This window comes from Ceratotherium simum, chromosome 14, assembly GCF_057802395.1.
Source record: "Ceratotherium simum simum isolate JZ-2026a chromosome 14, ASM5780239v1, whole genome shotgun sequence".
In the NCBI taxonomy this organism is placed as follows: domain Eukaryota; kingdom Metazoa; phylum Chordata; class Mammalia; order Perissodactyla; family Rhinocerotidae; genus Ceratotherium; species Ceratotherium simum.
Window position 1 is genome coordinate 25373937 of NC_141913.1, and position 26475 is coordinate 25400411.

At 38.3% G+C, this 26475-nt stretch overlaps 1 protein-coding gene across 11 annotated transcripts in view; it reads left to right on the top strand.

The window, feature by feature from the left end:
* The window catches only part of DTNA (dystrobrevin alpha), a 353310-nt gene that overhangs the window by 271876 nt on the left and 54959 nt on the right, over positions 1–26475 (top strand). For 8 of the 11 annotated variants that reach the window (XM_087439129.1, XM_087439125.1, XM_087439119.1 and 5 more), the window contains 6 exons: positions 5924–6078; positions 10582–10687; positions 12811–12977; positions 15361–15485; positions 20034–20117; positions 21829–21918. In XM_087439129.1, coding sequence (XP_087295255.1) covers positions 5924–6078; positions 10582–10687; positions 12811–12977; positions 15361–15485; positions 20034–20117; positions 21829–21918 — 727 coding nt within the window. Of the gene's footprint in view, positions 1–5923; positions 6079–10581; positions 10688–12810; positions 12978–15360; positions 15486–20033; positions 20118–21469; positions 21803–21828; positions 21919–26475 lie in introns of those variants that run through there. The other 3 variants (XM_087439127.1, XM_087439122.1, XM_087439128.1) reach the window with 2 other exon arrangements.

Sequence of the window (26475 nt, forward strand, 5' to 3'; positions counted from 1 at the left end):
ATGTTTTTGTTTGTCGTTTGTTTTAGGTAAAGAAGCTGAGACTCAGAGAGTCAGACTAAAGTAAATCACCTAGCTAAGATGGTACTAGGATTTGAACTCTGACTTTTTTCCCTATACCACTAGTTCTCAAATTTTAGGATATATAGAATCACATGGAGGGCTTTTTAAAACATAGATTTCTGGGTCCCATTCCCAGAATTTCTGATTCAGAAGGCCTAGGGTGGGGGTAGGGGCAAGCATTTTTATTTCTAGCTATTTTAAGATGATGTATGCGCTGCTGTTTAAAAGAAAAATTTCCATTTAACCATCTCCCTTACCTTAAATACAAAAGTGTTGGTTATGATGCTGTGTTGGAAAGAGCACTGTCATGGGATTGGGAGCCCCAGGTGTAAGCCCGGCTATGTGACTGATTTGCTGAGTTATCCTGTGGAAGTTACTTCACTTCTTTGGTTCTCAGCTTCCTTTTCCATCCTAAATTTGGGGATTTAGTTAGATACCTGGAGGGTCCCTCCTAGCCGCAATCATCTGTGGCTCACAGCCTCTGAGCTCTTTCCTCACCTGCTGCCTGTCAGGCCCTGGGTGTGATCTCTTGCTTCTCGATGCACCAAGAGGGGAAGAATGAAGGAACATGCAGAAAAAAACTTTATTCTTTTGGAATTTCCCCAGACATGCTTGGAGGCATTGTGATGTCATTGGACCAGCAGATAAGTGGAAGGTACAGGGAAGCCCCACATAACCACACGTCTTCCCTCACTTCCAGGAACTTCCTTCCACGGAATAGACAAATGCAGTCAGGATTCAGAGACGCCCACGCAGACCTTACAGGAGTCAGTTTAGTTTCTCTTTAGTTAGCCTGAAAGATGTAGAAAATTAGAAACTATTTACCTCAGTGCTTGATTTAGGATAATAGCTAAATTAGAAAGTGGAGGAACCAATGTCATTTTTAAAAAAATAGCTTCAGGGCTGACCCCGTGGCATAGGGGTTAAGAGCGCGCGCTCTGCTTTGGCGGCCCGCGGTTCGCAGGTTCGGATCCCGGGCACGCACTGATGCACCGCTTGTCAAGCCATGCCATGGCGGCCTCCCATATAAAATAGAGGAAGATGAGCACCGATGTTAGCCCAGGGCCAATCTTCAGTGGCAAAAAGAGGAGGATTGGCATTGGATGTTAGCTCAGAGCTGAACTTCCTCACAAAAAAAAAAAAAAAAACACAGCTTCAGAGTAATCCAGGAGGCATTTCCTTTAGGGTTAGGCTGGGAAGAGAAAGTTGAGCAAAATGGACCAAGAAGGACGAATAAACTCCTGAGGGCCTTGCCTTCTGACCTCGGGTCACAATTGGCCACTTACGCTGAGGACATTTATCAGATAAATGTTTTTTAAAAGTTCTTAAAAACATTTCCAAATGCTTATTCAACATTCTCTTAATAGGAACCTGGATTAAAGGGTGCCATATTAAAATAAGTTTGAGGAAAACTGAGAAAAACAGTTTTCTGTGCTTCGGAACTCCTCAGAGCCTTTCATGAACCAGCTTAATTCTGTGCTGTCAAGGATCCAAGTGTCTTCCATCTTCTCACTCAGCTTTCCTCCGTGTCAGATTTTATCCTTCTTCTGGGGGTAAAGAGGGATAGGGCTGTTTTAGGAGTCACATCCACCCCAGAGGCCCCTCCAGCCCTTATGTCTCATTGCCCAAGGTGGCATGACAGACCAATTACGACCCCAATTACTGGTAACAGGAAAGGAATGACCCTGGTGGTCATGGCGAGATCCACTCTCTCCTCCTGAGCTGGGAAGGGCCGCTGCTTTCCCTTAGCCCAGGAAGAAATTTGGGGCCAATAAAGATGAAGGGAATGGTTGTTAGGTAAGTAATGGGCAATGTCTTCACAGTTGCAAAGCTCAAGATATAACTAAGTTTTTGAGCAGATCTTTACCAATTGTCAAACCTTTGCAGTTCTCTTGCAAGTCCAGGAATTCAAAGCAAACAGTGTAACTGCTACAGCGGTTTCTCCTCACCCCATCCCATCATTCACCAAAAACCCCACGATCAGTGAGCAAAGCGTGCATGCTCTCTAGCGGCCAAAGTAAATCTTCTTGAGTACAATGAAAGAAGCAAAAACACGTGAGTCCCATTGGAGGTAAACTAAGTTCTCTAGTCTGTAGGAATAAGCTTCCCAGTGTCACAAATTCTGTAGAAACACAGACAGTGTGATCACGATATATCACCTTGCCCTCTCCCAGAGCAGTGGACCTGAGTCACAGCCTTGTGTGTCCCCACTTCTCTGACTGAGGAGTCACTCTTGGTCGAGTTAATCCCAGGAAGATGGTTGTAGTGGTTTCCAGGTAACTTGGTTGAAAGCAATTTGACCAAAAACAGTTTAGCTGAAAGCAGTTCAGTTTGGTTGGAAGAACTTCTCCAAAATGTTAATTAGTCAAAAATGAGTATTTTTAGTCACCAGTAATTCTAGTTTAAGTGATCATTATTGACTGAATGAGCAAATATGAGCAAATCTGCCCACAGACAGCAGTGGCTGACTCTGGGTGAGCAGAATTGTGGGTGTCTTCTCCAGTCTTCTTTCGCTGGCTTGCATTTCATGACAAAACAGGCAAAGTAATGATTTTCTGCATTGCTTTTGTAATAAGAAAAAATAAAATGAAAGGATATGGAATTTCTCAGGATTTGAGTGGTGTGTTTTGCCTTCTTTAAATTCTAATTCACTGTAAGCCAATGTGCCAGCTGTGCTTGTTTGGCAATTTTTCTGTTTTTGTGCATAGGGATGAAAGATATTTCGTTTGTTCCAACAAGCCCCTTAATGTTGGAGAGCGCAGGGCAAGAGTAATTGGCTGAAAATAAATTAGAAACTTTAAAAAGCAAAAAAGTAGAAAACAGAACATTTAAAGCTGAGTTTTCAAAACTGCTTTAAAATACATTAAAAGAGACAGCAACCTCATGTTGCACCACAATTTCCAATACTCAGGGCCACCAGGAACCAATATGCAGGGTGTTCCTCGGGTACCTCCAGGCAGTCTAGAACATGAGGGTCCCCCCTGCAGTCAGAGGACACAGCAACCTAAACGTAAACTGACTAATATACTCTGTTTCTGTCAAATTGTTCTTGGTCCAATTACAGCCTATTGTTTTAATGGGTCGGGACACTTGTTTATACTTCTGCCTTGGGGCTCCTGGAGAGTCCTAAGATCTTAAGGAATTCTAAATCCAGTGCTGTAAGCCTGGAATGTCAGGTGCTGTTCTAAAGCTTCTAGGGAGGGCTTGTTTTGTTTCATTTAACAGACTAGCATTATGGTAAACACCATGTATTTGTTGAGTTTCTATTACTGAATCGGTTGTTCTGCCTCCCTGCCTACCCTCAGGGTAATAGTTCTAACTCACTGGTCTGCCCTAAATTCTTGAGTATCTCCCTCAACACCTTCTGACACAATCTAAACTCCTTAGTAGAGCTTTTGAAGCTCTTCATATCTCCACCTCACCCATGCCCTTATGTGTACCCAAGGCCTCTGGCACAGTGAACTTGAAGATCCTTGAGTACATCTTGCTTGAGCATGCCTGTGCACGTCCTGATCTGGTTTCCTAAAGCCTGATTATCCCCTAATTGTCCTTTATAAATGGCCTAGAAGTCACACCTATAAGGAAATCTTCCCTGACCCACTCCTCCCTCTGGGAACTCTCTCTGAGCTCCTGCTGCATCCTGTACACACTATTGTTCCCGTGTTCACACCACATTATGATGTACGATGTCATATGATGCATGATATAAGCACGTCTCTATCATCCTCAATAGACTGAGCTCCTAGAGAGCAAGAACTATGTCCCGATTTTTCTGTATATTCATTGCTTAGTACGATTTCACACATTTAGTATGTGCTAAATTAGTTTTACTTTAATGAATCAATGAATGTAAATTCTTCTAAAGTTTCTATCAATGTATGGTGCTATAGGAAATACAAAAGTGGTTTAGAATAGGATTTGGAAGCTTACAGAACAATCCCACTGGGGAGGCAAAGCCTAAACATATGAAGTAAATGACAGAAAAATGTGATATGAAATTAATAATAAAAATAGCCAACATTTCTGTACTGTGTACTAGGTGCCAACCATACATCTTTGTGCTTTTCATCTATTAGCTAATTTAATCCTTGAAATAGCCCTCTATTTTATATAAATACACATATATTACATATTAGGAGCATATTACATATATATATGTATATAAACAGAAAGCCTAGAACTAAGGTACAAACACATGTTTTGATAGCTTCCTCAGTGTCCCCTCATTTCTTTTTAAAAACCTGAGTGGCCATTAACAGCCACTTTTCTTTAATCCCAATGACTTAGCCCTAGTTTGGCTATTGCTTAGCAGAACTTCATCAACACAAATGAGTTTAATATTAGTTTCAAGTTTGTGAAAGGTCACTGTTGGTAGTCCTTCTGCTTTTGCTCTGGTTAGAGATGTTGTCTAAATTATTTCAGTGGGAGATTTGAAAAGCCCAAGCTATTTTTTGAAGTGTGCCGTGGCCTAGAAAATCCAAGCCTAGATCATCAGAATGACCCACTTACAGTTAACCAACCTATCCAAAAACAAATAAGATGGCAGCTCTAAGAAGAAAGTCTATTTACTTCTCCTAGGTTTCTTTTTCCTCCTTTTAGTTGAAATTCTTGAGTTTCTGTATTTAGAATTACATAAGAGTTTTTTTGCTGTTGGCCACTTTTTTTTTTTTTTTTGACTAGTTGTAATAATGCATAACAGATAAAATTCACTAAGTATACAACATGGTAAAAGTGGATGAGAACGACATTAGTTTTTGTTGGTCAGGTAGAATTTCTATAGCCTCATAATTGATGAACTATTTGAAACACAGTGGAAATCCTTTGTAACTGGAGTATTTAAAGAAAATGAGAGCCAATTCACGTCCTTAAAACATAATCCAATAAAAGCCTGTAATATGCTTAACATCTGACTCTGGTATAAAAACAATGTCCCTAGATTATATTATAAGCTTGAAAAATTTAGACCAAAATGAGCAGAGGTAGCACATTGAATTCACAACAGCTTATCCCAGCAGCTGTGCTGGCCTAGTTACAATCTAGCATGGCGACAAACTATTTAATAGCAAACCTATTCGTTCCAATAGTGATTTTCACAAAAGAATTATGAAGTACCTTGGGAAATGATGCCATTAATATTCATTAAGTGCACATAGTGGCAGAAACTGAAGAACAGAGGTTCAATGAAGCCACAGGCTCTGCTGAGAATAATCTGGAACCCTGACTTTACCTCATTGGTCATCCCCAAGGCCAGGCTTCCTCTTGACTACATGAATCAAAAGACATTTCCCCGTAAACCAAGTGCCTTCCACCCAGAAAACTATGATTTATAGAAAGTTTTCTGCTTCTGTGGGAAGTTAATCAAGTGTTTTTGGTACATCCTTATCCGCATTGTCCTTCATTTTTCAATATCTTAAACCAAAACCCAAAAGTTTTATTGATAATATAGATGAGTAAATAATTGGATAGACAGATACACACACCCCAATGTTGTAGTAAAATTCTCAATGTGTATTTCAAACGAGGTCGGAGTATTTCTCACATACACAAAAATTCCTCCCATTGAGTTATATATGAGTTCATAATTGACTTCAAAAGAAAAACGTGATGTTCTCTGTCTTATCAAAATATGCTAAATTTACCCAAATTACTAGTTAATGCTATATGCCAGAATCCTCTACAGAAAGACACCAAAGAAAACACCATGCCAGGAGTATTTCAGCATAAAAATTAGCTTTTATATTATTCTTTCATAAAAAATTATTTATTCTGCCACATTTTTTGTTATTTGCAGCAAATACGTTGAACTAAAACAGTGAGAAATGTTTACATGATGAATAAATATCTTTCTTTTTCCTTCCATCAGATATTTTCTCAATGATTTCTGACTCCAGTGGGGTGATGGTTTATGGACGATATGATCAATTTCTGCGGGAAGTTCTCAAATTACCCACAGCAGTTTTCGAAGGTCCTTCGTTTGGTTACACAGAACAGTCAGCTAGATCCTGTTTCTCTCAACAGGTAGGAAAGACATGTTAAAGAAAGTCTCTCTCAAACAGTGGTTGCTCTCCTTCTGTATGTCACTCCAAGTCACTACTTAGACAAATTCTTCTTCACAGTAACCTGTAGTGTCTCTTCCAGCCTCTGACAAATGACCCCTGAGCCAGTAACTAAACTCAACACACTTGCATAATAATAATAGGAGGTGTTTCCTGACCGTGAACCAGGCACCATGCTAAGTTCTTTACTTGCATTATCTAATTTAATCCTTACAACATCCCTATACCCTCAGTACCAATATTATTATTATCACTGCACTATCAAAAGGGCTGAATTGTCACTCAGCCTCACATAAAACATAAGTCTGACGAGCACCAAGCTTCACCAATGTTTAGCAAAGGAGATGGGAAAGGAATCACAGCACATGCCACACGCAATCTGGAAGACCCAAGCTGTGACAGACACAGCTGCCTAAATCTTCCACAACATGATACTTTGGGGGTTCAGAGTGATATGTTTTAACTGGGGGTCATACAAGTTAGCCCAGTGAAGCTGCTTAGTTTGGAGGGCTCCCTGTTTGTATCTCCCCAGTTATGTAGAAGGTCTCCATGTCCAGCGCTATTCTCCAGCACAGCGCAGTGGTGGTTTACAAATCCATAAATTGAAGGTTGGTTTACAATGTTTTAAAAATCCAAGCTAACCAAGTATGTCCTCTTGAAAGATCCCTTAAATAGGAAGTCAGTGCATAGCAGCCCCTGAAAAGCTGCATTTACTGTCCAGCTAGTAAACTTCATCAGTCTGTTTACTTGGTGATCTAGGAGGTCAAAAGACATCCCTGGGGGTCATGGATTTCTATAGAATCATAAATGTATCCATACAACCCATCAGAGAAGAGATGGTTTGATACACTAAGTGCTAACTCCGCTCCCATGTTGTCTCACCCAGGAAGACTTTCTGACCCTTCCCATTCCCCCACCCCCAGGCTGGCTTAGGAGCATCATCTCTGCCCTCAACTAAAGCATGCTTCTATTTCCCTTTCAAGTTGGTGACATCAGAATGGGTTCATTCACCTAAGCCTCTTGCTACACAACTCCTTCACTCAGAACTACATCAGTCATCAAGTCCTGTTGATTTCACCTTCTAGAAGTTTCTCAGATCTCTTTCCTTATCATCATCTGTTGCCTGGCCTATTGTATTAGCTTCCAAACTGGTCTTGCTGCCTCGGGATTTGTTTGTTGTTTGTTTTACATTTGTTTATTTGTTGTAGGCCCTATTGCATTCCACACTATTTCAGAACCTCATTATAAAAAGGCATTTTAAGAGGTCCTCAAAATGCTTATAGTTCAACAGGATGAAAATACACAACGAGAAAACAAAGGAGGCTTCCTCTCTTCTAATCTATCCCACACAATGCCCCATATGACCATGCTACTCTCCTACTTAGCAGCCTACATTGCCTACAGGATGAGGCTCCCTCTCCTGAGATTGCATTCCAGACCCGTGAGCCCTTCCTTCTCTCCTTCTCCAGCTCATCTCTCCACCCCGACATGGAGTCCTCCATTTCCTGTCCCTCTCAAACCATGCTGTTTCTTTTTTTTTATTATTGAGGTAACATTGGTTTATAACATTATATAAATTTCAGGTATATATCATTATATTTCGACCTCTGTATAGACTACATCGTGTTCACCACCAAAAGTCTGGTTGCCGTCCGTTACTGTACAAATTAGCCCCTCACCCCTTTCGCCCTCCCCCCAAGCCCCTTCCCCTCTGGTAACCGTCCATCTATTCTTTGTATCTATGTGTTTGTTTATTGCTGTTGTTGTTTTATCTTCTGCATATGAGTGAAATCATGTGCTATTTGGCTTTCTCCATCTGACTTATTTCACTTAGCATAATACCCTGAAGGTCCATCCATGTTGTCGCAAACGGCAAGATTCCATTTTTTTTTATGGCTGAGTAGTATTCCATTGTGTATATATACCACATCTTCTTTATCCATTCATCCATTGATGGGCACTTAGGTTGTTTCTTGAATCATGAATTTTGCACATGCTCTGTCTCCAGTATCCTCTCCGTTTCTTGCCACTAACTCCTTTCTCTTGCCCAGATGTCGCTTTCCCCAAGAAGCCCTTCACAAAAAACTTCAAGCCTCCTCCTATCTTAACCAAATTTGTATCTTAAAAAGGTTGCATCCCTAGCACATAAAAGGCACACAACAAATGCTCACTCTACTGAACTTTGCTGATTTAAGCGTTAGTGAGTCTTTTCACTGAAATTAACTTTTAAAATACTGTCAATTATTTCAAACCACAAATCTATTAACCCAATTTTTTTCAACTTCACAGTTCCAACTTTTTTCATGGCCTGCTAAATGTATGGCTCCTTATATTTTTATAGTGCTTTATAATTTACAAAGGAATTTGTCTCATTTATGCTTTGCAACAACCGTATGAGCTAATGAGAAAAATGTTACCCTTTTTTAACAATATGAAGTTCAAAGCTCAAGAGGGCAGGGGGGCTGGATCTTTAACTTTGGTCTTCTGGCTCCAACTCCAATCTGTTAATGTTGCTGTGATGGTTTGTTGTTGTTGTTGCTTTTGTTTTGTACATTGTCTGCTGACATCTACAAATGTGCAGATGATCTGACCCAAGGAATTGTGACCACATGTTATATTAATTCACTCAGAGAAACAAGGATTTTATCTATTGCTGAATTCTTAGCTTTTAGGTATTTAGTATATTGTAGAATCCTCAGTAAATTTACTAATGCCTCGGATTATTTCTCATTCAAAATTAGCTAGAATAATAGGACTGTTTTTTTCAATTTAACGAGACCTGTATATTCAAAAAAAATTATATATGATGTTGCCATTGCTCAAAATTCCTTTTGAAATAGCCTACAGACTGTCCCATTATATAATCTTTTATATATCCTCAATGGTGAGAAATTTATATGTGGAAATCATAACAGTTTTAGCTTCCAGGGGTGACTTTTAGCCAGTACGATAAATGGTCAAAATGGATAAAATCTTTTGAAGTACAAAAAGAGACAACACAAATGAAAAGACCGGTTTACTTTTGTGCTTCATAAACTGGCTATAGCAGCAGTTGGAATGATGAAATTCTAAAATTGTTTGAAGTGCTTCACTGGAAAAGGTACAAACCACCCCAAGTGATTTTTTTGAAAGACAATATCATTTTAGATATGTAAATTGTGGTAGCTTTTTAAAACATACTGTCTCATTACTTCTATTTTACATAATATATCTTTTAATAATAATATTGATATCAATCCTATGAAAAGCTTAAGCTATTTATTATTATGAGGAAAAGCTAAAATTGTAAATATCTGCTGATAAAAAAAGATAAATTAGGGAGCTGGTCCGGTGGCACAGCAGTTAAGTGCGCGTGCTCTGCTGCGGCGGCCCGGGGTTCGCAGGTTCGGATCCCCGGCGCTGCACCAACACACTGCTTGTTAAGCCATGCTGTGGCGGCGTCCCATGTAAAGTAGAGGAAGATGGGCACGGATGTTAGCCCAGGGCCAATCTTCCTCAAGAAAAAAGGGGAGGATTGGCATCGGATGTTAGCTCAGGGCTAGTCCTCCTCGCAAAAAAAAAAAAAAAAAGATAAATTAAAGGTTACCAAAACAGTTGTTTTGTGAATTACAAGGACTAGTGTAAGGTATAGGCCTTGAAAAGGCACTATAGCTCTTCCGGTCTAATTTCTTATCTAAAAACATAAAACTATCTCATTCGTCTTGATATTCTAATTCAAAATTTCAAATAAAGTAGTGATTTTTGCATGTAAACATGATTTTTTTATCATTGATATTATTACAATATCATGTATTAATATAACTTCTTATTTTTGTCATTTTGAAAGAAACTTATAATACATTCTTTTTCTATACCAGAAAGGACCAGGATAATCAGACAGAGCAGACTGACTTGAGAGGAAAGATATATAAAGAAAGGAAAGAAGAGAATTTTTTTAAATTTAGATTGTTCTCTCCTAACAGTGAGGGATTGCTCCCTCCTAACAGGATTCTCTCCTAATCTTGTACAGCAGAACCATTCACATTAACCACAAAGATATATTTAGTACTTGTAGAAATTGAGGAAGTTTGAAAGGGAAGTTGTGCTACAAAGTTAGAAGACCAACTGATACGAGAATTGTCGAGTGTGCTATGACACACTATTGGGTAAAATTTGATGGAGAATGTCTACTCTTCATCATTCCTCACCATTTTCATACTGTCCCTCATTTACGAAAGTGATCCTCTCAGAATTTTTTTTTCTTACGATAATATTGACTGAGCCTCAGTGGAGATAATCCAGTGCTATGTATGTTTAAGTATAAAAAGCAATCAATGTTTTAAATTCAGAACTAGTTTCATGTTCTGTTTCTTTATATATTAGAAGTTAATTGAATGTCTTGTTTCTTCAATCTCAAATGATATTTATATAGCAGGTAAATTAAGATTATTTTCTGTTCTAAATTTTTATGGGTTTTTTGATACAGAAAAAAGTCACCTTAAATGCTTTCTTGGACACGCTCATGTCAGATCCTCCCCCGCAGTGTCTGGTCTGGCTGCCCCTTCTGCATCGACTGGCAAATGTAGAAAATGGTGAGTAGTCACTACCGAGCTAAGGCAATTGTTTAAATTATTGAAATTAGGCCATCAAGTCTCTAGTTATTAAGCCAAGGTCATTGTTTTAGGGAAGTCTGTTTAGTATTTCTGAGTTTTGATAGACCTAACCTCTCTCCTTGGTTGGTAAGGTCTTGTAGGTGCACTGTGAAATTAGGACTGTCGGTTCTAAAAACTTATTCAATTTCACTGTGTACCTCTTAGTGACAAGTCAGATGTGCCTTAAAGACTTGCTACAACAAAAGAAGAACCTCAATAAGGAATGCGACATTATCTAGTATTTGTTTTTAGGTGTGAACTTCCAATATTGGTGAACGTGGCACTGACTATTTCTTCCTAGGCACTCTACCAGGAATGGGTGGAGGAGATGGGAAAAAAATTGGATGATAGCACCTTGCTAATCTTTAGTCGTATGCTCCAAATTGTGAGCTTTCAATGGCTGTACTTATGTGGAAGAAAAGAGTAGTGTAACTTTTGTAACTTTTTTTTATAAAAGCAAGTATTTCTTGGATAAAAGTAATTACTATCAGCAAATCCAAATTTAAATCTGAAATACAGTTCAGAACAAGATTTAAAGAAATTTAAACATGGAACAATTAAGTGCCTCCATCTAATCTTTAGATGTTCTTATTTATTGATTAATTTACCTCTGAGATTTCTCCAGACTTATATAGAAAATAATTTATCCCATATCTCTTACTAGAATCTTAACTTCTAGTTAAGATTAATACACATTAAGTTAAGATTAATATACATTGGGGCTAAAGTTAGCTTAATTTTAAATTCCCATTCAGAACATTTAGCATCTGCCCTTATGATCCCTCTTAGTTAAAAGTTATAAATTTAGCCTGTTTTGCTCATGAAGAAGATTTAAAAAATGAACTTACTAGTTTCTCTGTAATCACTACCAGTCATAGATTTTTTTGTGTGTTTCTTATTCTTCTGCAGAAGCAAAGAGCAATCAAGGTCCACATCATGCAGGATGAGTTCATATTACTGTTTATCATTCCAGAACTAGTCATTTTCCAATCATAAAGTTATAATTTCATTCCTTCCCTCTCAGTATTTCCTGTTGCAAGAGATCAGTTTCTTAGGCCCTGTCCCAGAGCAGTTGTCCCCAGATTCAGGTCTCACCCCAGTCTTTCCCAAGAACCACAACAGGAAAGATATGATGGTTGTTCAGAAGACAGTGCATCCAGACTGCTTATCTCTTTGTTTTTACAATTTGCTTTTCATCTTTATTTATTCTTATTCTAATTATTTTCCCTGGCTGATTAGCCAGAGAATAACTTTACCAAAGGCAAGAATTGTTGTTGTTTTTAATATCTTCAGCTCATTGCATGTAGACAATTACTGGATTTGATCATTTGTTAGTTTCAAATCTCAAATATTTTACCTTGCTTGCTTTATAATTCAAATTTACTGCCAAAGAAAGTTAAGTGTCTCTTGACTATCTGAATGAGAACTGTATTCAGATAATTCACATATCTCTTTGTGCCCTAATCATCTGCCTCTTGGGAAATAAAAAAAATCTGTTTGTTAAGTGGAGGCAATGTCATTCATTAAATAAACCCATTAACCCCTCCATTTTTTAAAAAAGTACTTTGATACTCTCATCCGGTTTTTCTACTCTCCCTTCATTTCCCTTTCTTTCTTCTTCTCATTTTTCCTTTCTCTAATATTTGCTCTCTACTCACTGGACAGTCAGCTGTGTTCATCTACTGTGCTTCTGAGTCTTCCAGTGAGCTGTGCTGGTCTCCTGGAGACAGAGAGCAGTTTGGGGGAAAGGCAAGCCAGTTTGGTAATTCATATTCTTGTAGTGTAAGAAATGAGAGTAGAAAGAGCAAATGGCATTACAGAGATTTGTTGTTAAAAGAATACCTATGCTCCATCCCATTTCATTTCTTCCTTCTCCACACACACTCTTGAAAAGGGTAGTGAGATTCCGGGAATAAACATAGGACTTCTCTCAGCGGAAATTGACTATCATCTGAAGTCATGGCACATGGCAGAAAAATGCAATTCCTGTTAGGCTGTATTTTTCCTTATTCTGCCTCATACTTTTTGTTTTCTTGTTTTTTCTTCATTTACTTCCCCCTTAGTCTTCCATCCAGTTGAATGTTCCTACTGCCACAGTGAGAGTATGATGGGATTTCGCTACCGATGCCAACAGTGTCACAATTACCAGCTCTGTCAGGACTGCTTCTGGAGGGGACACGCTGGTGGTTCCCATAGCAACCAGCACCAAATGAAAGAGTACACATCATGGGTAAGGCAAGGTCCGGGCAATGCTTGCTATTGGATGTGTGAGTGTCGCCCAGACTGCAAGGGAATACCAAGGATGGTGACAGAATTAAGGGGCAAAAGTACCTTCTCCTCTAACATTCCTTCCTTCCCTCTTCTCTCCCACCCACCCAACTTACTGGAGTCTCTTACTTATTGTATCTGAACCTAATGTAGCTTCTTGAGACTTAAACTATAAGACTCAAACTATGTTACTTCTTGGAATATAGATAATTCACTACTGATTTAGATAACAACTGAACAGCAATCACCTTCTGGAACATAATCTCATTTTCACAGTAAGTTAAGGTTCTTTCCAAGTTTTGTTTTGGCTTTCTTTATTTGTGGGAATTGCTTAAAAAATTGTTAGTTTCTTTTTCTCAGATTCTGGAGTTCTCTTAAGTGCATGATTGGAACATAAAGGAAAGACGTGTGAGCATGTGGGTTTAATGATGCTGTTCCATTTTACTTTTTTTGGAGGAGGAGGAGATTGTAGTTATATTAGCAAATCATCTTTTCATGAATAGTGCAGGTGACTAACTTGCTAAAGGCAACCTGGGAGTATCTGTCCATGTGAAGGATATAGTCTTAGGAGCACGTGGCACTGGGTCCATGGGAGGAATTTGACTCCGTGAGCTTGCTGTTCAAATGGTTTAGCTTGCTGACCTCTGTCTCAGCTAAACTTCAAGATCAGTTCCAGTGATGTTGTTCTTGTGCTTGTGAAAGTACTGCTCTATGTATGGATTGGTTTTTGTGGGATGTACCATCAGCCCTGCCACCGTCTTTGCATAGTTCCATCACAAGAAAATGAAAACTTTTTATGAATTTTTTCTGATTTTAATGTATCTTAAATCAGCCTATAGTATTTACTTAAAGAGTAACTTCTTTTTCTTAAACTAAAGTCTTCAGAATATGCATTTTAAATCAGAATGTTCTTTCTAGGAATTATTATTGGGAACTGATATTCAGTGTAAACATATTAATTGTTTAGCCACCTGTCAGATTCTGAATTCAAGTAACAGTTCTTCACTGAGGCATCATATACTGAAGGCCTCATGCCCATTCAAATGCCACTCCTCACTGTTGGTATATCACACACTGAGAATAGATATACTAACATAGATCATGAAATACAATTTAGCATAGAAGACAGGAGAAAATATTTCTATTTTCTTGTTGTCAATGTATTACCAATTTTCAAATTTGTTCTGTCCCATATCCTAGAGGATTGGTGTTTGAAGACAAATCATTTTTAATTGTTGTCTTATGTAAATACTAAAGTCAGATAAGGAGCCTCTTTCTTGAGGGTTGTGGACTCTAAAATTATATGGCAGGGCAATGTCTTTACAAAGTAGGATCAGACTCCTCAAAAGAACAAAGGGGGCCCCAATGTTTATGGGGTGAAGAGCTGTTGCTGTTGCTGCTGTTTTAAGTGTCCTAAGAATTACATCTAGCAAAAGCCAAAGAGGGACTTCTTGAACAACGTTGCTATTACTTAGCTTTTAAGTAATGAGGACAAAAATCACTTCATTATATTGTCAATTATAGACTGTATGTGTAAAAGGAAATGACATATTATAAATGGCTTCTCATGGAAAGGAAAAATTTGGATAAAGATTTACTGCATGTGGAACACTACTTTTAATAATTTTGGCTGTGAAATATTAAGATAAACATTCCACTAGTCTAAATGAAGAAGAAGTAGCATGATGCTCTGGCAAGAACATGAATTTTAAATTCTAAAGACTCAGACTGAAGTTCCACGTGTACTTCTAACTGGATGTATTCGGCCATACCTGAAACATTTTGCACCTGGATTCCTGCAAATCCTCTTGCTCTTTTCTTTCCTTCTACTCCTATCCTCTCACAAACCATTTTCTGTTCTTAAGTGGGAGCAATCCTTCTAGAATCAGGTGTGATCCTGTCACCTGTGTGATTTAAACTCTTCATTGTCTCCCTCTGCATTTGAGATAAAGACCACCGTCCTTGATGTGGCGTATAAGGACTTAAATGATCTGCCTTCTGCTTTCCTCTCCAGAACTGGTCTCTTCCTCCTGCATCTGGAATTACCTTCCCAGGCCCCTGAGTTTCTGTCAGAAGGAATCCTGCTGGTCCATTAAGTCCCAGCTCAGGTGTCCCACATACAATGACTGCTTCCATTTATCACAGCATTTGCTGACACTAAGCGGGAGGCGAGTACCCTGGTGGCTTGTTCCAGCACTGAGCAAACTCCCTGACTCAGAGTAGATGCTCAAAGAGGATTCCATGAAGGAATGAATGAATGAATATCTACTATGAAAGCAAATCATCTGATAAAATGTTATGTAAATGTTAGTTATTATCACTTCTATGTTTCTTCTTCTTTCCAGAAATCACCCGCTAAGAAGCTAACTAATGCGTTAAGCAAGTCTCTGAGCTGTGCTTCCAGCCGTGAACCTTTGCACCCCATGTTTCCCGACCAGCCCGAGAAGCCACTCAACTTGGCCCATATCGTGTAAGTATCTCTAAGCTCCAGATTAAGAGACATCTTTTTTCATTGACACATGTCCTGATCCATACAAAGGCAATTTCATATCAGTTGTCAGGGACTACATTTTAAAATTTAATTTAAAAAAAAAGAGTGAAAGTAATGTCATTTTAATTTTTTCTTGTAGAGGTATACAGTACTTCTGCCCGGATGTATAAGTAAAGTGTACAGCACTAATATAATTCACCTAGAGATGGAATATCAAACAGCATAGTTATAAAATATGGATGTTAGTGGAGTTTGCACAATTGGGCATTAATAATCAGTGGAATTACCACGGTAAGAAAACTTTAAAGCACAGTGGACTTTAACATCATATGTGCTTTGAATCCCAGATATAAAAGCCCTTTGTTTCATTTCTCTGCAGAGCCAGTCATCTTAAAGATGTCAGCAAGCCCCAAATTGTTGGGGGTTTTTTATCCCAACCTGCATAGCTTTACAAGAATCATGGCCTGTGCAGGGGAAGGTTGAAAAGGGGGTTGGTGGGAAAATTCATCAGAACATCCAAAACCAAACTTTAAAAAAAAAATTTCTCTGAAGTATATATGAGTTTGGGGGGCAAGGGGGTTGGGCCAGGGAACCGTGCTACCCCCCACGCCTCCCCCCTCCCAGAAGCCTCATGCCCTAGAGCCTCTCTCAGGCCTGGGTGGCCAAGAAAACAGGGGAGGCTTAGGTAGAATAACATATTTCTTCCTTGGTATTATCTTGGGCTCAAAAGAAGAAAGAAGCTTGTTACTTGCTTCTATGCATAGTTAGGAATGATGTAGTTACAGGTGCCTCACAAAGCCTTGAGAATAGGTGGTTCTCTCCTTATGAACTGCCTTTCATTTTGCACAGTTCAGCGGGACCTACTACACTACAGGGCCTATGTTTACATGTTGACATCAAGAGGTGGGCTGATCAGACCTACCGATATTAGGAGTTCACCAATGCAAAGGTCATGCTTCAGTCAGTTCAGAACATGACCCGTAAGACGCACTGTGGTGGATCTGAGACCCTTATGAAAGCAGTGCCTCTTTCCTCTGATGGACCTAAGCAAGTACCATCCCACGACCTATGCTGCAGCATGTCTGTGAACTTTGTAGAAACACCATGGGGCTTTGTTTGGTTTGCTCCTGAGTGAGGCGCCCTCAGCAGTACCCAGACTGGAGGCTCCTGCTGCTGGCATGGGCTAAGCATCCAAAAAACTAATGAAAACGAGTTCTGTAGAATGTAATTAGCTTATTTTTGGAAATTTTACTCCTAAAAATAAGCCTTTAGATAAACCAGGGGTAAATAAATCTGGGGAGTGTCCCAAAGGGCCAACCACTTGCAGAAAGCAACCTCATATCAGCTGTTCTTCTTAAGTCTCAACTTTCCTTCCCGTAGCCAGAGACAGTCACTAAGTTTTAAATGAACAAAACTAAGTGAGTGCAAGTCTGTGCTCTCTGAGCTCTGCCGTGGAGTCACTTTCTACCAGCCCCGCTAGGAGTTTCACGCCAAGAGAGCAGCGTTCAGTGTGAGCTGATGCTTGTGAGGAAGACAGAAAGAGGGTGGATGAGAACGGCCTGGCTCTAAGAGCTTTGCAGCAGAACGGAATTAGGATGCTGCCTCCCACTTCAAGACAGAATTAGGCAGTTAGGCAGAGTGACATAGTGGTCAGTTTCACGGTCAGTCACGTGGCAGTGCTACCTAGCACAGGGCTTTGTACCCAGTAGGTGCTCAGGATTGGTGTGTGTGTGTGTTATTTAATTGGCTCATAAGTAAAAACTTTTAATTTAGTGGCAATATGAGCTGACGTGTTATTCACTGAACTGAGAGTGATATCTACACAATTTGGTTTCCCTGGAGAGTTTCAGGATTCCCTTAAAATTCTATACAAAATGTGCCTTTTTCTGAGAAAAGTTCCATATATTTAACCAGAAATAGTCCTTAATCAAAATACTGATCTATACTCACTGATAATATATTTTTCCAGTGTGAATGTCTTAATTTTAAAATGCAAATTGTGAAAAATATTCCATTGTGGAAATAACAAACAAGAAATCTGGGTGAAGAGTGTCCAGTCTATATGAGAATAGAATATTTTTTCTGTTTTTAGCTTTAAACATTTTTCTCTATACTTGTTTCTTTACTCAAGCATTGTTGCCCTAAATAGATTTCCATGTCTTTGGGTTTTTTGTTTTGTTTTGAGGGGAATATTTAAGACTTCTACTTTTAAAATATGCTGTTCGTTTAGCTATTCTAAATTATCATAGGCACGTAAAGGCCACTAACTGGCGACATTTTGGTATTTTGGTGTTTGTTCTTAGCTATTGTATTGCTTGTAAATGTTACCGTGATTAACAGTCTCTATTCTATTTATTTTTTTGCTGCCAAAAGTGATACTTGGTAAGTAGTTAAGTAGTCCCCAGTGTACTTACAAAGACTTATAATCATAATTATAAGTGGTATGAGACACAAAACAAGTGTGTGACCTGAGACTAGTTTAAAGCTAATTCTGCCTTGAGCTGAACACTTTCAGTTTACAAAAAGAATGCCAATTTTATAAAAATGTTCTCCACAAAAATCTTGTCCAGAAAGAAAATTTTGCACTAGGCCCCTGTGACTTTATCTTGTGGAGCTATTTCTTTTTTCATAAGAATAAATATTTTTAAAATCTCCAATGTGACCTGTTTATTAGATATGGTACCTTGCCATTTGATTATGGAGGAAATAGTATTTTCAGACCCTTTGAAAGCCATCATTTGGTGCCAAGGTTAGCCATTCTCTGCCCCAAGTTCAACAGTTCCATGATGATCCTTAAACATGAAGCCATTTACAAGAAACCACAAATTCAGCTTTGCAATGACCAGGTTCAATGGAGTAAACTTACCAGCCTATTTAGAAGGTGTTCCAAATCCACTTGTTTTCTCATATCCTAGAGAGAGAGTAAGATGGGAAATTTTTTAAAAAGAAAACCAGAAATGTTGGTCAAGTTGAATTTTTTTTCAACTTTTTGCAAAGCTAAAATGAAGATATTTCATTCTGCTTATTGTTTTAAAATATCATATACCTAGCTTTTCAAAATTCACAGAGGACATTTGTATATTAGCATCCTTCTTGTAAAGTGAAAGTGTTCAGTTCAATGCAGAATTAGTTTTAAACCAGCCTCATGTATCAAAGACACATCCTAGATAAATAATGCAAAGCCCTAAGATATTTTTCAGAACTTCAGCTAATACATTTAGAGTGGCTGAAATAGTGAACCTGCCGCTTTGACCTCATCCAACAAATAACGTGTCTTTAAAAATCTTAGAACACAGTTTAGCACCAGGTACCGGGAGCCAAAAGTTTCAATGAATTTTTGCATATAGTACTGACATTTTAAAACCTGCATACCATCATGTCCATTCCCATAAATACATTGGGATAAACAAGTCTACCGTTTTCCTAGAATCTCTTCATTGTAGAATCCAAATTAACTCTGGCTTCCCAAGATAAAAATTTAACCAGTACCAGTTTTGCTCTTGATCAAGTCAACACAAGTAGATTCTATGGGCTTCTGTAATTAATGTTTCATCTTCAAAAAATTCTATACTGTCAACTCATATATAGATTTATGGTGAAACCAAAATTTCTTCTGACTCAGAATGATGCCCTGCCTCATCCTCCATCTTCTGAACTCTGAATCCCATATCATCTTACCATCAAATATCTTACAGCGAACCTAAAATAAGACTAAAAGCCCACTTGGAGATGAGATAGGGACCTAAGCTCTATCATTTTATTTGAACTAAGACATTAATGATAGGGAAAAAGTGACAGGATGAAATGAAAAATAAGACAGTGGATGACAGACTTGATGTAGTTGGGACTTAGGGCCGTAGACAATTCTGAGGAATGTTGAACTCTATTTTTTTCTCTCATATGAAAAAAAAGTGAAGTTTATGGGATGCCTTGCACCGTGTGCCCCATCATATGGATCATCCAGATAACAGAAACTCAGTAAATCCTTGTGGTGCTTAATTGCATCTTCACTTAGAACAAAGAGCACTTAACGCACAATATGATTTTACAACTGGGTCCTTCCCCACCGGGCATTTTGGGAGAGAGCCATCATCATGGGCAACACAAGAGGAAGTTTCCAAAGCCTCAGGAACTCTTCTCTTTCCAAGAGGGTGTAGATTCTGATCATCATCAAGTTTTCAGAGCTTCTCCCTTTAAAAGGCAGCAGATGTAAGGCTGCCTCAAAATCCTGGCTCCGTTAGAGAATAAGACTCAATGGAACACCAAGGCTCAAAGCTCGAGGATCAACATTCCTGTGGTGTCCAGAAATCTTCCACCCGATGTTTAACAGAGACTCTCAACTCTCAAGGAAATGTAACTTCCCAAAACACCTAAAGAATTTAATTGGAAAATGTAAAATTTTGTGCTGATCCTGGGCAAGATAGAACTCTGTTCTTCCCAGCCCCTTTCTTCGAGGGATGGTGGATAGTTTTTAACTTGTGACTTCTACTTCTTTTAACTTTCTGGCCACACTGTACTTTGTTTTAGGCCACCCAGACCTGTGACCAGCATGAATGACACCATGTTCTCCCACTCTGTCCCCTCCTCAGGAAGTCCTTTTATTACCAGGAGGTAAGTTCCAATTCTAATATAAAATAAGCCCTCTCTTTGGCAATGATCCTTGATTCTATGGCAAGAAAAATGTTCATGTGTAAGCCAAGCACAGAAGCTTATTCTTGGAAACTAGTTGGAAAATATCTCTCCCAAGTTTTCCATTTCATTCATTCAGATTCATTTGAAGAGGGCTGGGATGGCTTTTGGGATTTATGTCACTTCTGCAAACTTGCATTTATTTACAATCCACCCACGGTAAGAATATGGGATATGTTTAAATTTTACCACTGACACACATGCATTCTAGTTCATTGAGAAAGTCACTTTCGTAGCACTCAGAATGGTCCATTAAAGCCAGGAAATTGGAATTTCAAGATGCAATGGGGAGTTATTATATACTTCGGAAACATCTCATAATTTAAAGCTCCAGATATGAAAGAATCCTTTTCTTGGTGAACTCTGGAGTTCCTGAGGCTGCAGGCTGAAGACCAAACCTAGACATGTAGTTTCCACATAAGTAATTTCATGGATAATAGCAAGAACTTTAAAAAAAAAAAAAAAGTGGATACGTGTCTCAGGTTTTAGCACAAGACCCACTCCTATGTGAGCAAAGAACAGGGAATCAGATACTTCTCTAAGAGTTAGCGTTAGATGTCACAATCACAAATATCACAAATAAAGCACCAGAGAATTATTTTGTAAATACATGTAGAAGGCTCACAGAAAAGCAGAAACAAAGGTAAGGAAAATGGGAGTGAGTAGTTTAACAGAGATTTCAAATACTTTCAGTAGGAAAAAAAAACAACCTTATGTTTCAGAAAATGAACATATCCGTCTTTTCCCTGAAGAGGTTTCTGAGGTACCAGTTTCAATGTAATGTCCTGGTTCATTCTAGTGAGGATTTAAAGACAGTGAGACTCAGAACACTGCTGATTTTTTTCCCTGAGTTCCTGTATTTGCCCATCGGCAGGAACCTGAGAGGAGGATGTTCCCCAAAATTGTAATTAGCAGAATAAACAGAATATAGCAGTTTATGGTCTTTCCTTCCTATGAATTAACAAGTCTATAACAAGTGGCAATGAGGAGGCAGCTGAACTGCAGAACATCCACAGTGAAATAATATGGTTTCAGCCCCCAGTATGTTCCTTTCAGCACTCCTTTTCAGAACCACCAGCAAATGTAACCATCTTTCCTAAAACAAAATCATAAACTATAAAGTCCATGAGAGACACGAGCTTGTGCACTATCTAGGGAAGATCTGGTGTGATGTTAAGAAAGATGTTGTGCTTTTATTAGGAGGCTCTGCATTCTGCAAATATCAAGCAGAGATAGACCCCATCCTTACTGAAGGTCATTTTATATCATTTCAGCTCGGACGGTGCTTATGGTGGATGCGTCTAGATGGATAACATGGCTTCCTCTACTCTAAAATATTCCTATAATACTTTGAGCTGTTCTGGTTCCTCCAGGGTGCATGGTACCCATTAACCCAAAATATGACCATTTCCCTCTTCTTCCCATTTTCAGTCCTTTCGGAATGTTCCCTGTGAATCACAGACATGTTGTTTAAAGTTTGCAGTTCTTCCTATCACTGTGGAGACTGGCCTTGGTTTCTGTTTTAAGGGTACTGTTCAATAAAGCTGTGTACACTGAACATCTTTCCTCTCTGAGTGGGCCTTGCTCTGTCCATGGGAGGTTTTAATGAGGTCTCATTGTTTGAATCCCTCAGGTTACCTGAGGGGATAAGTGCATCCAGCCCTGTGGCTGAGGAGCATTCGCTCATAAAGCTGTATGTAAATCAGCTCGACCACCATGCACGGTCAGTATCCCAACCCTGAATCACTAATTGTAGTAGTAGTTCCATAGCTAGACTGCTAGTCATTCTACTCCATCACTAAAATCCTCTTGTAGTATGTCTGAGTGGAGACAGAAGTCTTCTGGGATATCATGAGGTTCTGTGAGAAGTTCCAACTTGAGCTGGACTTCTTAGCTCTTTCCTCTCTTTTCCAATTATTTTGTTTGTTTCATGGCCTCCTACCAGCATATGTGAGATGTGTATATGTGAAGAGTACCAAGCTGGATCTTCTTTGGGTGAGTCTCTGCTTTTGTACAGTTTGCAAGACCCCAGATGGTGATGTCTTAGACTCTTGAATTAAAGAGCCTTTTGGAATGATCTTTACCACTAACTGAGGCCAGGACAATGTCACATGACTCAACCATATTGCAGTAAAAGACTTGAGGACTTATACATTTTTGTCCCCCTGGGCCTGGGCCATTTCTTCCCTCAGGTAGGACAGTCTGACTCCTATTGAAGTAGTGATTTCAAAACCAGTCTCATGTTATTAGTGCTTAATTTCTATCACTTGATAATACTGGTGGTGATCCATTGTTTATTTCTTAACTATGTCCATACACTAAGGTTGATGGAAACTCATCATGCCAAATGTAGGCATGAGTTAAAAGTCCTATTCTCCCTATGACTGGAACTGAACCAAAGAAATAGGACCTAGAGCTCTGCCCTTACCCACCTGACTACCCCTTTTAAAATAAGATAAAACCTAAAACCTAAACAAGCTAAGAATGGTGTTGGTCAGTGTTAAGGCAGCATTGGGAAAGTAGGGAAGTTTAATATCTGCAGTGCAGATATTTTATATAGCCTGAGTTTTCAGTCTTTTGTCTTGTGACAGATCTTAGAAAGATAAAGCAGAATGAGGATGAATTGAAATCACTTCTCCAGAATCCTTGCTACAAACTCCTGGCTGCTCACCTGGAGTCCTTTACAAACATACCACTTTGATCTTCAGTGGGCACTAGGGTGTATCTTTGAAGTCTTTTCACATCCTAGTAATCTACCTCACACAGATTTACAAGTGTGTAACTCTGGTTGCCACCACCATCTGTCACATCCCCTATTCTTATATCCATTTCTGGCTATATACTTGATTCACTTTTCCCTGACTTAAAAGAAAAGAGGGAATTCTCAAAGGCACCTTTTATTAACTTTGAAGTCTGTGTGTATGTGTGTGTGTGTGCTCAATCCTGGTTAGGAGTTAGGTACAATGTGGGTCAAATAACAAAATTCATGCACTAATTCACCTCATTCATTTTCTTGATCATAACTTTATCCCTAAACCTAGATTGTTTTCTTATAAATACATGAATTTATAGGAAAAAATGGCTGGATCAATGGATATCTATCATCACCACTAGGAAAAGAGCTCCAAAGGCTATGTATGATGGGCCAGCAACATTCTCTAAGATTATGAAAGATAATCTATCATTATTGCAAATATTATTGCAAAGGCTGACACACAGCCAGGCCCAAAAGACCCTTTCTCCCCTTCACTGCCCATGGCATTGTGCCTCTGAGTATCTGCTATCTTTGTTGGCATCATGCCCACTTTGAAAAATCTTGCCAAAATCCTTGCCTAGTCTATGTGAAAGAGTTAACCAGTCCTTTCCTATGTAAAATAAATTTCTTTGATTATGGCCATCTGCTTCATTAGCCGCAATAAGGATGCTCTGAGAGTTTGAATGGCTAGATTCTTTTACTTTCAATATCAGAAATATCACTTAAAGGTTTCACAGGTATTTCCATAGTTGCAACCTCTAAAGTAGTAACCATTCCCAAAAAGAATCACATTGGCTATTCTATGTAGCATCTAGATCTTATCACTCTCTAAAATATTAGAAAATTGCTTATGACTCATAGAGTGTATTGAATGCAATGTAGTATGCTGTTTTCTGATTTGTCACAATAACATTTGGTTAATTACTAATACTATGTTCAGCTGAATACTGCATACAGGGAGGGCACGCCACCCACCCTAAGCACTTCCCAAATCCTGAGTCTTCCCAATGGAGCAATACTTGTGAGTTATTTTTGTTGGTTAACTGGTTGGTCAGTTGGTTGATTGGTTTGGGTTTTCAATCACAGAAAGGCTAATTCGTTGTGTCTTTTTCAGTTTTTTCAAACACTTGGCTTACCCCAACATTCTTTACCTAACAACCCAGATTTTTAATCTAACTTAAAATGTTCAAACTAAATTTTAAGCGTTTGTGCTTTGGTAATCAAAAGTGAATTGAAATAAAATTGAGGTACTGAATTCAGCCTTTGCTTCTGAAAATCAAAGTTTTCTCCATGATTAACTTTTTCTAAGATTAAAGCCCATCCCTTTTCAGTCAGGAAAACAGATAAATCTATAAATCAACATCATAAAATAGATAAACTTATAAATTGGCCACCTGAAGATTTCTTCACTCTTTTCATACTTTTTGAGTATATTGTCCGAAATTTCATGAAGTTTGAAATAGTCACTCTCTGCAGATAATCCTTTATTCCGTGTAGCCCCAGAAGTCCACTAATAAAGCTAGATTTTTTTTTCAAACTTGAGTTTAGCTGGTCTTCACACTCAACTCTATTTCTTATACTAAAATGTTAGTGCATAATTAAAGCCACAGTCAGCTTCTTCATCACCTCGATAACCTTTATTCTCTTACTAGAGTTGGTTTAGCTGTTGTCTGTGTATGCCCTGTACCCAGCAAACTTTTCTAGAGACTCTCTTGGCAAAAATACAATTGATATGGCTTGATGATATCTGGAGGACAACACAGTAAATGCAGTGAATCAAATATGAGCTAAGAATTCTTGTTATTTCTTCCGTGGTACCTGCTTAAGATGGTTCAACTTTCATGCCAGCCTGAACTGATAACAACTAATTTCCCCACTGAGAACTAAGTTATTTGTTAGGTTTGTTTGCTGATTTGCATGTGGCAGATATTTTGTGTTTCAGATCTAAGATATTGAAAGCTAGAAAAACAAAGGGAAATAGAATTTTTAAAGAAATTATCTCTTGACTAACTGACTTGTAGACGCTTTTATTGTATTTAAATTAGTTTGATGACTTTATTACTAGACTGTGTTCATTACAGTGAGAAGCAAATATTATTCACAACTGACAGTTACGTAAGGAGGGAGCCAACCGTACAGGTCATTCTTCACAAGCCTAAACACAACACAAGTGTATCAATTATTTAAGAATCAATAAAAATGAAAATATCTGTTCTTAATTTTCCACGGTTCAAATATCATTTTCCATTTAGCCATTGTGGTAATAATTATTCCACCTTACATAATTTATTTATATAATATTATTGCTCTGCGAGACTGCATCCAGGATTTTTATATGTCCTTTTATTTTCATATTCAATAAAAGAAAAAAATCTTTCATCAGGGCTAATATAGTAACCCAATATAAGCAAAAGTGGTTTTTAAAAATATATTTCAGGTTTAAGCAAAAATCCAGGGAGCATTTGTGTGTGATTTTGTTATCTTAGAACGCCAGAAAAATGTTTACATTTAAGCAAAAATACTGACATCAGTTGTCACTCTTCAAAACTACAGGGTGAATTTAAATAAATAAATATGAAATAGTTTGAAATTATGCTATCCTTCCAGAACCCATTGTGTCATTGTGTGTGTGTGTGTGTGTGTGTGTGTGTATGAAAAATTTTGGAAGAAGGCCATTTATCCTTTTATATGCTATTTTGAGGAGGTCTAAAAAAGGAATTGGTGAGAAAATGAAGAAGTTTTTAGGAAAAAAAATAATCTAAAGGGATATTTCCTGCCTCTTTTCTTTCAGCAGAACCCATAAACTTCAAATTTTACCTTATCATACCCTCCAGGGTATGATTGTCACCACAACCATTAATGATAATATGTGTGCAGAGGGATGTGCTTATACATTGGCCAGGGCTTGGTGAAAAGAAAATGACAACAATAAAAAAAAGATGTGTGTGTGTGTGTGTATATATATATATATATATATATATATATACACATACAATTTTAGGGGTGGTAGCCTTGCTTTTCCTTGGGACTCAGATTAGAAAAGATTTATCACCCAGGGTCAAGAGGAGCCCCAAGTAGTTCCCAGTTTCAGAGGTTAAAGGGAAGAATGCATTTAAATTTGAAGACAGGGCATGTAGAAGATGAAGAAAATTTTAGAACTAGAGTTAGGAGAAAGCTATTGTTGCATTCTGACGCACCGACCCGCCAGAAGCACTCCTTTCTCAATAAGGCTGTAGATTCCATTGTGCTTGATCCCAAAGCCCCCAATAAATTGGAAATATTACCTAACTTCTGCAAGCAAACTATGGAGTTACAAAATGAAAGTTAAAAAAAATCTAAATTATTCTATAAAATATCATGAGAGTATATTGCTTTGAAGAGAGCATAATAAACTACATATTGTCACTATTTTCACAACTCGGGAGAAAATTTTTTCACTTTTCTTCCCTTCTTCAAGCTCTTTCAGAGCTCCCAAAGAAATTCTGGTGAAGATACTTCACATGAAAAGTCTTTATAGACCCAAGT